The following is a 15180-nucleotide window of genomic DNA, read 5'->3' as shown; positions in this document are numbered from 1 at the left end:
TATATGATAAAAAATTAACCAATCCTAGAAATGTTTTATGTAATAATATCTGGAATACTAACAAAGCTCCTTTCAAAGCCCTGCTGTCTGGTTTAATTTACTGATAAGTATTTCTAAAGTCAACTAGGCTCTCAAAAATTGGGTAGTAGGTACACGTCGGGTTTTTCAGATGAGACAGGACACGGGAGCATCCATTCTAACAGTGTGTCACTGGATAGCTATGCACTCCCACTTTTATTTAGAGGGTACCAGCAGGTCTACAAGGGATTAGAGCCCTGTTGTAAATCTTTAGAGACAAGCCCATTTAGATACTCATGCAAATTTACAAATTCCTGAAAATACCCCAGGTACCAATTAAGGTCAATTAGCCCCCTGCTGCTCCTGCTGCCACATTCCTTTGGGGGCAGGTGTGCCCATCCTGGCCCTGTTTTGGCGTGAGCAGAAACTATGGCCATGCCTCTGAGAGGCACTTAGGCAGCATCTCTACAGGTACACAATTGAACATGGCTGAATTTAACTAAAACGTAGATTTTAGAATATGTTTTTGCAAATGTGAGGTGTAAAGTTTTTTATTTGAAAAGCAAAGTAATAGGGAGGGAGCGAGGGGAAGTAAGAGAGAGATCTTTCATCCGTCCTCTGGTTCACTCCCCCAAATGTCCCCAATGGCAGGACTGGGTGCCTGGAACTCCGTCTAGGTCTCCCATGTGAGAAGCAGGGGCTCAAGTATGTAGGCCATCACCTGCTGCCTTCCCAGGCACATTAGCAAGGAGCTGGATCAGAAGCAGAGCAGCCAGAACTTGAACTGGCACTCTGATAAGGGATGTCTGCATTGCAAGCAGAGGCTTATGGCACTGTGCTGCAGTGCCCGTGCTATGGCGTAGCAGGTGCTGGCCTCCCATATGGGCGCTCCACTTCCAATCCTGCTCTCTGCTATGGCCTGGGAAAGCAGTGGAGGATGGCCCAAGTCCTTGGGTCCCTGCACCCACATGGGAGACCCGGAGGAGGCCCCTGGCTCCTGGCTTCACATCGGCACAGCTCCGACTGTTGCAGCCATCTGGGGAGTGAACCAGTGGATAGAAGACCTCTTTCTCTGCCTCTGCCTCTCTGTAATGCTGCTTTTCAAATAAATAAATAAATCTTTGAAAAAAAATCAATGATGCCTAAGGTTAATTAATGAATATTGATAAATATGTCTCATTTTAGGATGGTTCTGTCTTGCAAACTGTTGTGATAGGCTCTGGAGCTATTCAGACCACAGTATGGATTCCAGAAGTTGGAGTAGCTGCTTGCTCAAATAGATCAAAGGTAATGCTGCTGTTTTTATATCAAATCATGAGGTATGAAAGTATAGAAATCATAGAGTAAGTGCCTCACCTGATGGAGGAGAAACCTGGTATCCAGAGGGATTATTACTTCTCAAGGTAATGCAACTATTAAGTGGCAGAAAGAGAACTCCTGATTTGTAGTCTAATATGCTTTTCCCCCCCTCATCAGTGTATTTGAAATCCAGAACAGTAAAATCATGATCTGTAGATCCTCAGTTTTTCTGGAAGAATGATCTCCAATGCACATTCATTCCGAGGACAGTTTCTACACTAATTTTTTTTTTTTTTTAAGATTTATGTATTTGAAAGGCAGAGCAACAAAGAGGGAGAGATGGCAGGGGAAGGGGAAGAGAGTGGGAGGGAGAGGGAGAGATTCCATCTACTGGTTCATTCCTCAGATGGTGTCAACAGCCAGGTCTGGATCAGGTCAAAGTCTGGAGCCAGGAACTCCATACGGATCTCCCACGTGGGTGGCATGGGCCCAAGTACTTGGTTGCCATCGTTGCCTTCCCAGGCACATTAACAGGAAGCTGGACTGGCAGTGGAATAGTGGGACTTGAACTACACTCTGATATGGGAAGATGCTAGTGTTGTGAGCAGCAGCTTAGCCTAGCTGTACCACAGTGCCAAACACCCTGCAATAATCCTTTCTCCCCATAGCCCTTTTGTTTAAGAAATACAACTTCATACATTTCATAATTACAACTTTAGGAACATGCTTATTCTTCCCACCATACCTGCCCTCCCGCCCACTCTCCTACCCCTCTTCCTCCTCCTGCTCCTATTCCCACTCTTATTTTTCACTAAGATCTATTTTCAGTTAACTTTACGTACATATGATTAACTCTGTGTTAAGAGTTCAACAAATAGTATGGAAAAAAAACTGTTCAACAGTCAAGACAAGGGCTGTTCAAAGTCATTGCTTCTCAAAGTGTCAATTTCACTTGTACAGATTATCTTTTAGGTGCTTTATTAGTTATCACAGGTCAGAGAGAACATATGGTATAAATCTAGTATGCTTTCTACTATACCCCAGGCTTTGATGAAAGTGCTTAATTATTGAACAATTTTATTTATATTGGAAATTATAAGGTGGATTTTGAAATTTTGCCATGACTTTTGACGTAGCACTAAATTATCTTAGAAGAATTTTCCAAAAAGAGAAGAACCATCTCAAAAATATTTGGGTCAGAAATACAAAATGTGCACTTTTAATATTCTAGTGAAAAGATAAGTGGCCCTGCTGTCAAATAATTCTGTGACATGACATTTATCCTACAGTGTTACTTTCATGCCCTTAAAGATGACAGTCAGTATTCTGGCTTGATTTACATTCTGTGTGGTAAAACAATGTTAAAATAAGCTCTGAGCCTGCATGAGTAGTCCTACTAGAAGTAAAACATAGGGTCAGACCCTAGGCAGTAGTGGTTTGTGTAGAATAAACCTTGGAGCCAGTGTGAGAACAGTGCTGCTGCTTTTACAGATATGTCCCCTGGTGTCCCTGTGGTCATGTCATATTTCTGAAATAGACTAGATACACTGTGCTATAATTCTTATGAAATAGCAAATAATTCACATTGTTTATTTAAAAAGAATCAACTGATAGATAATTCAGAAATTTTATGATTATTTCTATTCAGTCATTTTTACCTAGACAACATTTAGAATGTTTTGAAGTTCCATGTGCATTAAAAATACTGCCTTTTTACATATAAAGGTGTCCAAAAATGTTTAATGCAGTTACTAGAAGGTAATTGAAAGTGTGTCATGGGTGGTTGGCATATAGCAAATTGGGTGGCGATAGCTGTTTTTTTTTTTTTTTTTTAATTTAAACATATTAATCACATGGCATGATTTATTTTCAACCAGGATGTTTTGGTCGTGAATTGTACAGCAGAATGGGCTGCTGCCAATCATGTTTTAGCAACCTGTAGGACAGCACTGAAACAACAGGGCGTTCTCGGATTAAACATGGCTCCCTGCATGAGAGCCTTTCTGGAGCGGCTGCCCATGATGCTTCAGGAGCAATACGCCTATGAAAAGGTAACTCTTCCACTCGCTCACTCACTAGGTACCCATGGTTGCTGGGAGCCTTAAAATCTCAATTACAATTTTTAAATTATACCTTAAGTGTGTAAAATCAGAGGAAAAAAATTGGGGCTATTTGGACAAAATCAAATGAAGATAAATCAGGTTGAAAAAAATAGTTGTTCAAGCCGGCGCCATGGCTCAACTTGGCTAATCCTCCGCCTGTGGCACCGGCACCCCAGGTTCTAGTCCTGGTTGGGGTGCCGGGTACTAGTCCCGGTTGCCCCTCTTCCAGTCCAGCTCTCTGCTGTGGCCCGGGAGGGCAGCTGAGGATGGCCCAGGTGCTTGGGTCCCTGCACCCGCATGGAAGATTGGAAAGAAGCACCTGGCTCCTGGCTTCAGATGGGCACAGCGCCAGCTGTGGCAGCCATTAGGGGAGTGAAGGAAGGAAGACCTTTCTCTCTGTCTCTCTCTCTCTGTCTATAACTCTACCTGTCAAATAAAAATAATAAATAAATAAACAAAAAATAGTTGTTTAGTAGTTCTAAGCCTAGTCTTACTTTTTTTTTTTTTTTTTTAAGATTTATTTATTTATTTGAAAGGCAGAGTTACAGAGAGGCATAGAAAGAGAGAGATTTTCCATCCAATGGTTCATTCCCCAAATGGCTACAATGGGCAGAGCTGGGCTGATCTGAAGCCAGGAGCCAGGAGCTTCTTCCAGGTCTCCCACATGGGTGCAGGGCCTATCTCCCACTGCTTTCCCAGGCACATTAGCAAGGAGCTGGATTGGAATTGGAACAGCTGGGGCTTGAATTGGTACTGGCTTTACCTGCTACACCACAGCACTGCCCTTTTTTTTTTTTTTTAAGTCTTTATTTTTGCCAGAGTAAAATAAATTTATAATCTCCAAATTTTTGTATTTTGTTTATATCACTCCTTTTTAGATTATTTATTCACTACAAACTGCTTACAGTACCTATGCCTCATAGTATCATCTTTCCTTTTCTGAGCCATATATCTATTTTTGTGTGAATTTGCCTCCCCAATTTGAGAGGTAGGAATGCATGTGGATATCAGAATGAGCATCCTCTCCATCTACCATGAGTCTTTGTGGACTGTTAGTGGAGAGTTACCACTGAACTGAGCAGCTTCATTAAATACTAGCACGAAGAACTGTTGTCCTGGCAGTGGTACTAAGTCTCTCCTACCTCAGTAGTCACAGGGTGCCGCCCATGGGCGGAACTCTTCAAAGCGCTGCTGCTTTTTGTTTCTTTTCCTTTCTTTCTTTTGCCCACAAGGTACATGAATTTTAATTTTATTTTCTGAGCCACTCAGTCTCACAGAGTTGCTCTGCTATGACTAAGGAATGCCATGAGGGAGGGAAGGATTTTCCTCTAATGGCTACCAGAGCTCTTTTGTTGAAGAAGAAATCTGAGAGGGAACAGGTGTCTGTGGTTTAGTGGTAATCTGTCTGCTTTTTTTTTTTTTTTTTCAATCAAGAAAAACCGTAGTGACAGTATATTAAATGCAATGTGATATTCTGGATTGGATTCTAGAGCCAAAAGGGGGAGTTAGTGAGAAAATCAAAAGAAGTCCTGTGGTTTAATTAGTATGGTACCAATGTTTATTTCTTAGTTTTTTAATAAATGTGCCATCATTTTGTCAGATGTTAACATAAAGGGAAATTGGGTTGCGAATACATAGGAATTCTCTGTATTATCTCTGCAGCTCACCATAAATCTGAAATGATTTCAAAGCAGAAAGCTTTAAAAGTAGTAAATTTTAAAACCGCAATTGTAGTCTGTCAGAATGCGGTAAGTTCATTTGGAATATTTGGCACAGGCTCTTCAACATTGTATCCTTGCGTTTTCTCTTAGCCTCATGTGGTGTGTGGTGACCAGCTTGTTCACAGCCCCTATATGCAGTGTCTGGCTTCCCTGGCGGTGGGACTTCACCTGGATCAGCTGTTGTGTAACCCTCCAGTGCCACCGCATCACCAGAACTGCCTCCCTGATCCTGCCTCATGGAATCCAAATGAGTGGGCCTGGCTAGAGTGTTTCTCAACCACCATTAAAGCTGCTGAAGCCCTGACTAATGGCGCACAGTTCCCAGAATCTTTTACTGTTCCAGATCTAGAACCTGTTCCAGAGGATGAACTTGTGTTCCTAATGGTAAAGAGACAAGAGCTGCTCTTACTTGCTGCTGACAGTGTGTCATGGGTGTCTGGCATGTTATCAGACCCTTCCTAAGCATTTGCAAGCTTGAAAAGCTAGAAGCATGCCCTTAGATAAGCTGAAAGTATTTTCTTTCAGATACTCAAATTTAATATGATGGCAGGCCTCCATGGTGACAGTGATTGATTATGTAAAAACTGTGAGACTCTTGTAAACCTGCTGGCTCTCAATGACACAGTCCTTTGCGTTTCCGTTTTCTTTTATCCATTATTACTAATGATTTATTATAGTAATGCTAATTTAATACTAATATTACCTTATTTTAATGCGTTAGTTGTATATGTTTTAACATTTTTTGTTCAACTGGTGAGATTTGTGCTACATAGATTCTAATTTATTTGACACTTCAATTGTGTCTTTAGTCAGCATCAAAAATATGAAAGAGCATTCCCATGGGCTTTTGTTCCTAACTATATTTGAAACTGTCCAGCTGTAGTAACTGATACAGATAAAATACCTATGTTCTAACAGCCACTTCACTCAGTTAATACTTAAATAAACAAGCCTTTGAATATATAAATATAAATATCATATAAACAGACAAATATGAACTGATAACAATTATCTAAATATAGAGTATTCTGATCAGAAAATGTCTTTCTTTGCCCATTTGGCCCAAATATGTCATTTTATGTATGTGGACACTGAAGCCTTTGATGAAGTGAATAAAGGGAGATATTAAAAATGCATAAGGTTTGACATGAGTATAAAACTGCTTTTAATTTCTCATTGATATTACCATGTCTTTTTTTTTTTTTTTAGAAATAAGACTTAGTTGTTAAAAACAGATAAATCTTCACTAAACAGAATGTGTCTTTATGTTTATCCTGTCTTGCAGGATAACAGTAAGTGGATTAATGGCATGGATGAGCAAATTATGTCTTGGGCAACTTCTAGACCTGAGGTAAGTAAAAATGAAGATAATTATTTGGTTGTTTTCAGTAAATCCTTTTTATTCTGAATGCTTGTTTGTCTGTGCCCTGATGTCTCCCCAAGAGGCTGCCACACACTTGAGCTTAGTACATACTTGTTTGAAGAAATGGAGAAATCTAATTTTGAAATGATCATGGTTTTCTAGGACTGGCACCTGGGAGGTAAATGTGATGTCTACCTGTGGGGTGCTGGCAGACATGGGCAGCTGGCAGAGGCTGGAAGAAATGTGATGGTTCCTGCTGCAGCTCCATCATTCTCTCAGGCCCAACAGGTAACTAATCCGGTACAGAAATTGAGAAGAAAATTTGGAACTGATAATTGCAATTCCTTTGTTGTAAGTAATTTATCATAGGAAAGAGCTTGGGCCGGTGTTGCTGCTCAATAGGCTAATCCTCCGCCTGCGGCGCTGGCACACCGGGTTCTAGTCCCGGTCGGGACGCCGGATTCTGTCCCGGTTGCTCCTCTTCCAGTCCAGCTCTCTGCTGTGGCTTGGGAGTGCAGTGGAGGATGGCCCAAGTGCTTGGGCCCTGCACCCGCATGGGAGACAGGAAAAGCACCTGGCTCCTGGCTTCGGATCAGCGCAGTGCACCGGCTGTAGCGCGCCGGCCGCAATGGCCATTGGGGGTTGAACCAATGGCAAAGGAAGACCTTTCTCTTTGTCTCTCTCTCTCTCACTGTCCACTCTGCCTATCAAAAAAATTTTTAAAAAAAAGGAAAGAGCTTGTTCATTTTATAATACATTGTGGAGAGTTGTTAAACAAAATCATGATGTATACCTTCAAAGTAAGAAGTTTAATTGGCAAATTTCTAAATTTGTTATGGCTTCCAAGTATAATGAATTGATATCATGAAACATTAGGCCTGCTGAGCATGTATTTATGGACATTTAGATGCTAGTTAGGAACCACTGATCTCTTTTTGAGTCCATAAACTTCCTCAGATCTTCAGCCAGATTTCATTGACACATTCCCTTCTCATAATCGTGGTACTGTATTTCCAAACACCTTCTGAAGTCACTGCTTTCTCTTTCATTCTTCTTTACCTTGGCTCATCTCAGAGTGTACTGTTCTTTTTTGTATATGAGGAAACTTAAAAAGATTAATGGAAAATTAAAAGGTAAGTTTAGGTGGCTGGCGTTGTGGTGCACTGGGTTAAGCTGCCACCTGTGATGCCAGTATCCCACAGGCTGGTTTGAGTCCTACCTGTTCTGTTTCTTATCCAACTCCCTGCTAATGCATCTGGGAAGGCAGTGGAACGTGGCCCTGCCACCCACACAGGAGACTAAGAGTTCTGGCTCCTGGCTTCAGTCTAGCCCAGCCTCAGCTATTGCAGCCATTAACCAGCAAATAGAAGGTCTCTCTCTGTCTCTTTCTCTGTGTCACTCTGCCTTTCAGATAGAAAAGTAAATCTTTAAAAAAAAAAAAATGTTTATCTGGAGCTGGTGCTGTGGCTCAGTGGGTTAAGCTGCTGCCTACAGCACTAGCATCCCATATGGGCGCTAGTTTGAGACCTGGCTGCTCCACTTCCGATCCGGCTCCCTGCTGATGTGCCTGGGAAAGCAGTAGAAGATGGGCCAAGTGCTTGGGCTCCTGCACCCACGTTGGAGACCCAGAAGAAGCTCCTGGCTCCTGGCTTTAGCCTAGGATCAAGCAGTTGCAGCTATTTGAAGACCTCTCTCTCTCTCTGCCTCTCCCTCTCTGTAACTCCTCCTTTCAAGTGAATAAATAAATCTTTAAAAAAATGTTTATCTTGATCCAAAAAAGTTAAAAGTCATGCATGTTGGCCGGCACCGTGGCTCAACAGGCTAATCCTCCGCCTTGTGGCGCCGGCACACCGGGTTCTAGTCCCGGTCAGGGCACCGATCCTGTCCCGGTTGCCCCTCTTCCAGGCCAGCTCTCTGCTATGGCCCGGGAGTGCAGTGGAGGATGGCCCAAGTGCTTGGGCCTTGCACCCCATGGGAGACCAGGAGAAGCACCTGGCTCCTGCCTTGGGATCAGCACGGTGCGCCAGCCATAGCGCGCCAGCCACAGCGGCCATTGGAGGGTGAACCAACGGCAAAAGGAAGACCTTTCTCTCTGTCTCTCTCTCTCTCACTGTCCACTCTTCCTGTCAAAAAAAAAAAAAAAAAAAAAAGTCACGCATGTAAGGAGTCTTCAGAAAGTTCATGGGAAATGTGTATGGGAAAAAAACTATGCATGGATTTAAAAAATTTTGTACAAAAATAAACTTATCTTTTAATTCCATTTTCCATTAACTTTCTCAAGTGTGTTTCTATGTCCCCTCCAGTTTCTGCTTCTTTCCAGCCAGGTCTTTAATAGTTCCCCTTCACCATTTCCTGTTTCTTCTTTTCTGTATTTTGTTTTTGATGTGATTGTTTAAATTCTGCACAGTTGGCTGAAATCCCTGTAGATAGCGTGGTTCTAAAGGCTCAGATAAGGCACATACAGCTCATGGTTAAGCAGACAGTTTTGTAGTAATCAAGGGCTTATAGGAACCCCATAGTTATATCAACTCTTTCTTTCCCTTTAGTAAAAAGAGAAAAGAATTAATCAAAGCATCCTGGGTATGTCTGGGAATAATTTCAAATGTGTACATGTTGAAGCTAAGTAATAAAGTGTGATCACTGGTTTCAAACCCAGGAACTTGTTTTTCCGACAAGGAAGTATGAAGCCCATGAACAGACAAGAAGGCCATTAGGAAGAGAATTCTATTGAAAACAGTGAAGAGACAGAAATGCCTACACCTGATAGACCTGGCGGGTGTCTAAATAAAGGACTGAGAACTCAGTCTGCATTCAGACTGGGGATCTTATGGACAGGAGTATGGGTCCCCTGTTTCTTCTCCCTTCTTCCCTCTTCTGGGAGAGTCTGAGTGGGGGATTTTTGGATGTGGATTTCCCCTGAACAGATCCCTCTGGATAAAACTGGCCATCAGGGTTCACCTACTGGAGAAGGAAGTGACTCCTTCAGTCCAGTGATCCTAACCTCGTTGGACCAGCTGTGTTGCTCCCTCGGTTCAGTGAGGTCCTTTTCTTAAAGGACAGGGGAGGACACTTGGGCTGGGGGAGGCACACCCAAGGCTGGGTCCTGCTTCCAGGACTTGTTTCCTTGTTCCACTGCACATATATTTATCTTCTTTACAGCTTTTCATTTTCTTCAGCCCCTCTTACACCTATAGGCAAATATCTACCTACCTGCCTAAACAAAAGGATAATAATGTATTTAATTGTGTTTTCATACTAGGTCATATGTGGTCAGAACTGTACCTTTGTCATCCAGGCCAATGGCACAGTATTGGCCTGTGGGGAAGGAAGTTACGGCAGATTAGGACAAGGGAATTCAGATGACCTTCATGTGCTGACAGTTATTTCAGCCTTACAAGGTAAAATTGTCCTTAGTTTAAAAATGGTCAAAAACTGTGGTCTAACTGTAGGAATGTTTGCTGTGTTGGAACTTTCCTCAGACCTTACTAGATGAAAACATGTAGGATTTTCACTGTTTTTGAATCATTTTTTAGGCATGTATATATAGTCTTGGTTTCCATACTTTAAGCTATATTATTTTGCCAGTTATTTATCAGAGCAGTGTTAGAATTAACTTTTTGAGACTTCCAGATGATAATAAACACATTCTTTAAAATTGCAAAAGTACCTATTAGGTACCTATTAATAGCAGTAGCAATCATGTATGTATGTATTTCATTAACATTAAAAATAAGTTTATATGGAAATCTGCAAGTGTGCTGCAGATTATAAAGGGTGTCAAGGTTCTGTGTGACTTGCAGAAAGAATACCTCTGGAGGAACCACAGCAGGAGCCTCCTTGGCTTTTGACTATGAAGCCTACAAAGATAACCCAGGTTTTGTTTTTTTAAGTAGAAACATAAAAGATAAAATAACAATGAGTTAAGAACAGATCCCTAAGACTGCTGTAAATTCTTTTCCTTGAGATCTGGTGGGAGGAGTACAGCAGTAGGAAGGAACAGGGGCTGCTCCTGTCTGATCCTTGTGGTCCCTGGCTCTGGGATTTTGTACAAGCTGCAAGACCTCTTTGTGGCTCAGTTTTCCCAGTTGGAAAAAAAAAAAATGGAAATGTGAAGTATCTGCCTCCTAGGTTCTGTGTGAAAACAGGAAATGAGATAAAGCAGGTGGAATGTTTCTAAGAGTGTCTAGAACATAGTCCTTAGTGGTATAACTGCTGCTGTCCTTGTCTTCCTTGTGATCATCAGGATGTTATGTAACTCCTCCCAGGTATGCTAGGTTATGATTACAAATTTGATTTGAAATTAAATAAATTATTTTTATTTCCACAATAATGTTTTGATTTTTTTTTTTTTATTTTGAGGTCATTCTGTAGCAGCTGCAAGTAAAGGGGAATTTTAGCATCCAATGACATCCATTGGGTTTCTGCTCTGTTCCAGGCTTTGTGGTGACCCAGCTGGTGACATCTTGTGGTTCTGATGGGCACTCAATGGCCCTGACTGAAAGTGGTGAAGTCTTTAGCTGGGGAGATGGTGACTATGGTAAACTTGGCCATGGGAACAGCGACAGGCAGCGGCGGCCCAGGCAGATCGAGGCCTTACAAGGAGAAGAAGTGGTGCAGGTCAGGCAGGATGTGGATGAGTTTGCCTTTGACATAAATATATGCATTATTGAATAGCATTCTTAAATCTCGGTATCAGGACATGATAATAAAATATACAACATAGTCATTAAGAGACACACTATTTTTGGTTGTTCAGATTCATTCTTGAGCTCCTCAGAAGTTTGACTAGGCTTTGCTGTTAATGGTGGACTTCTTTTTCTGTACCAGCTGGTTTGCTCCCGGCCCTTGGACAAAACACTGTGGGGTTTTAGCTCCTGACTCACGGTACTTGATAGATAAGTGGAAAACTTTGCTCTCAGCCTACCATTTCTGTTACAAAAATTGAGTTCATGTGCATTTTCTGGAAAACCAGTTAGTGACTTAAAATAATGTGATACTGGATAGCACTTTAGTTTAAAAAGAATTTCCCCATTTATTATCTCATCTACTCTAGGTCATCTGCACACAACTAAAGAGTAGCAACAGTTATTCCAAAGCCTACTGTTGAGCTTGATCCTCCTGGGGCTGGTGAGGCAGATTAAACTTGGGGGAACAGAACCACCACTTGGGCAGACAGAATATTCTTATCTTCAAGATCTTGCATTGTCAGTGAAGTTTATATAAATTTTACTGCTATACTAATAGCTGAAAATGACTGGTTCATTTCTTAATATCTCCCTTAAATTTTTTTTCGCCTTGGTTTCCTCTAGATGTCTTGTGGCTTCAAGCACTCAGCAGTGGTGACTTCAGATGGCAAACTGTTTACCTTTGGGAATGGTGACTATGGACGTCTGGGTCTTGGAAACACCTCTAACAAAAAGCTGCCAGAGAGAGTGACTGCACTGGAGGGGTATCAGATTGGACAGGCATGTTCCAGCTGGTTATTGCTTCTCATTTCTCCTGGGTACACTTAGAAACTTTTCTGTCAGGAAGACCAGGATCACTAGCTGTACTTAACCTTATGTATATTTTGTTCTATCTAACTGATCATTTTCCATGACATTTTTCCCAATGTGACTATTCACATTTTAAGTCATTCAGGTTTGTTTGCTTCTGTGACAAACTAATGGTTTATTTCAGGATGTGAGTGTTTTCAAAACTCCCTCTATTAAGTACTAATACAACTGGCTAGAGCTCTTTACTCAGGGCAGATATTCGTGGCTCCTATCTGATTGCTTTGAGTTAGATGGTGAAGCTGCAGCATCCCTGGCAGCTGCCACTGTAGAGCAGTAACTGTCCCTTGTCCTGTACACACTGAGTACCTCCTAACGTGGAAGTGAGATAGCTTTGTCTTTTTCTATATCATTCCTTAGACTGGTGCAAACAGGTGTTTTTGAAGTACGTGTACTTTTCCCCGTCTTAATATTCTCTGATTCTAGTTAGCTGTAGATGTCTGAAGAATTTCACTTTGAAGAAAAAAGTTGTTTCTTTCTAGACATTAGGAATTATTTCATGTTGATGCAATTTGGTTAATATTTGTAGGCCCTGAAGCCAATAAAATCTTTGGAAACATAGCCAAGCTTTTCACCAAAGTGGAAAAGAGTCCTTGAAGCAGGCTTATGTGTTCTAGGTCTTGGGATTTGCCTCACTGAATACCCTGCTATCTCTCCAGGTGGCCTGTGGACTAAACCACACTTTGGCTGTGTCAGCAGATGGCTCCATGGTGTGGGCTTTTGGAGATGGAGACTATGGAAAATTAGGCTTAGGGAATTCTACTGCAAAATCTTCACCTCAGGTCAGTATTGCCTTTAATCCAGGTTTTCAGACATTGTAAGTTTCATCTATGTCAGTACCTCTTTTTTGCTGGAAATAATTTACCTTTAACATTTTTGCTAATGAATAATGAGCTTTAGAAGCTTCTGTTGCTTAGTCTTGACTTTCCAGCCTTCAAGAACCTTGATTTTAAGTGAGCCATTAGTAGCTAAACTAGTTGTAACAGTTATGCAAGGACAAGCCTGTCTGTAGACTTGCTGAACAGCTGTAGGACTTGCTCCCATGTGAAGAAGAAAGATTTAGAAACAAACCTCCAGGGTGTCTTGTGAGGGAACCTTGAATAATATGTTGTAACCCTCTGCTTGCAACTGTCCTTTCAGCTTCTTATCACCACGGGATTAGGCAGGTATGCATTTCCTTTTAAAGAACAAGAGAAAGGAAATTCATGTACATAAACAAAAAAATTAGAAGCTAGGGGCTGCCGTTGTAACATAACAGGTAAAGCCACCACTTGCAGTGCTGGCATCCCACATGGGTGCAGATTCATGTCCTGGTTGCTTTACTTCCAATCCAGCTCCTTACTAATGGCTTAGAAAAGCAGCAGAGGATGGCCTAAGTGCTTGGGTCCCTGCTACCTTTGTGGGAGACCTGGAAGAAACTTCTGGCTCCTGGCTCTGGCCTGACCCCAGCGCTGGCCATTGTGGCTATCTGTGGAGTGAAGCAGCAGATGGAGGATCTGTCTGTCTCTTCTTCTCCCTCTGTAACTCTGACTTTCAAATAAAAAAAAAAAATCTTTTTAAAAAATAATTTAAAAATCAGAAGATATTATTTGCATTACAGAAGGTTCTAGGCTCTACAGACTTCTGCTTGTCAGTTCTTTTACATGGATTTTCCTGACACATTTAACCAGTAGCATGATTTAGAAGTACTCAATTTATATTCAGTGCCAGATTCACCATCATATATAACCTGTGACGACTTGATAGCTACACTTGTGAACGTTCAGCTAGGGATACAGAGAGGCAGAAAAGCAGTTACTAGCTCTGAAAGCTAAAAATGTCAAACAGGGAGAAGCCACAGCTTTACGTGGCCTTGAAGGGTTCTTTAGAAGGTCATGAGATTATCTTGTTCTCTGTTGCCCAGAAGGATGCTTCTATTTCGTGAAGGTCCTGGGGATTTTAACCATGTTTCCCTGCTGTCACATTTTCTTGCTCAAATTCAGTTGATCTGCAGGACACTAGAGAAAGTAACATTCAGGAGTATGAATTTGGGTGGGATAGGTAAGAGACAATTCCTGTCTTGGAGACTATGCTTGAGATTATACATACCAGCAGGCAAGTTCAAGGGTATTTTCTTTGGGGCTGGCATTGTGGCATAATGGGTTAAGTTACCGCCTGCAATGCAGGGATCCCACAATGGGGTCAGTTCGAGTCCTAGCCTCTCCACTTCTGATCCTGCTCCCTGCTAATGTGCCTGGGAAAGCAGCAGGAAATGGCCCCAATCCTTGGGCCCCTGCACCTATGTGGGAGACTTGGATGAAGCTTCTGGCTCCCAGCTACCAACTGGCCCAGTCCCAGCCATTGCGACCATTTAGGGAGTGAACCAGCAGATGGAAGGTATCTGTGTCTTTTTTTCTGTCTCTCACCCTCCTTGCCCCTGCTCCCCCCGCCAATAACTGACTCATAAATAAATCTCAAAAAAAATATTTTTTTTCTTTTCAGTCTTAAAGTGTATACTTTACACTTTTGTTTTACAGAAAGTAGATGTCCTTTGTGGTATTGGAATAAAAAAGGTTGCTTGTGGAACTCAGTTTTCTGTTGCTTTGACTAAAGATGGTCACGTGTATACCTTTGGTCAAGGTAAGGCATTTTTTAGCTTACGTCATGCACATGTGTATTATAGAAACATTTGCCTTCTGTTTTCATAGAAATACTCTAAATAAAGTCATTTTTATTTTGTTCTTGGGGGTAAGCAGGCCATGAAATTCTCATTCACTAGCTCCTATTCACTTCTTTTTCACAAACTTTATTCTAAAAATGAACTCCCCTTCTCATTAAGTTTCCTCATACCTTTACTTTTGCTAGAAGAGCACCTGCCAAGGTCCCTCCCCACCTCCCTTCTGCCCCGCCATGCTCTCCAGATACTGCCTTGCTCACCAGAGCTACTCTGTGTCCTGATTCACTCCCCACCACTTCCAAGGATGGGGGATGCAGATCATAGGAATTGGAGGAATTCGTAGGCATTGAAGGTTCAGATCTTGAGTAGGTTCATAACCCAGGCATTCACTGTGGGGCCCCTTGGCAGTAAATTTACCTTCTTAAGAGCAACTTCCTGGCAAGTTGTGGTGGCAGAGGGAGAGTGAAGG

At 41.9% G+C, this 15180-nt stretch overlaps 1 protein-coding gene across 7 annotated transcripts in view; it reads left to right on the top strand.

Annotated features, from left to right (window-relative positions):
* The window catches only part of HERC1 (HECT and RLD domain containing E3 ubiquitin protein ligase family member 1), a 228114-nt gene that overhangs the window by 195393 nt on the left and 17541 nt on the right, over positions 1-15180 (top strand). For all 7 annotated transcript variants that reach the window (XM_062206099.1, XM_062206102.1, XM_062206101.1 and 4 more), the window contains exons 59-68: positions 1204-1305; positions 3195-3368; positions 5231-5524; positions 6426-6491; positions 6666-6791; positions 9763-9901; positions 10939-11120; positions 11813-11968; positions 12715-12837; positions 14572-14674. In XM_062206099.1, the coding sequence (XP_062062083.1) occupies positions 1204-1305; positions 3195-3368; positions 5231-5524; positions 6426-6491; positions 6666-6791; positions 9763-9901; positions 10939-11120; positions 11813-11968; positions 12715-12837; positions 14572-14674 (1465 nt within the window). The remainder of the gene's footprint in view (positions 1-1203; positions 1306-3194; positions 3369-5230; positions 5525-6425; positions 6492-6665; positions 6792-9762; positions 9902-10938; positions 11121-11812; positions 11969-12714; positions 12838-14571; positions 14675-15180) is intronic.

This window comes from Lepus europaeus, chromosome 11 (assembly GCF_033115175.1).
Source record: "Lepus europaeus isolate LE1 chromosome 11, mLepTim1.pri, whole genome shotgun sequence".
Classification (NCBI taxonomy): Eukaryota; Metazoa; Chordata; class Mammalia; order Lagomorpha; family Leporidae; genus Lepus; species Lepus europaeus.
This window is presented reverse-complemented; position numbering and strand designations above follow the sequence as displayed.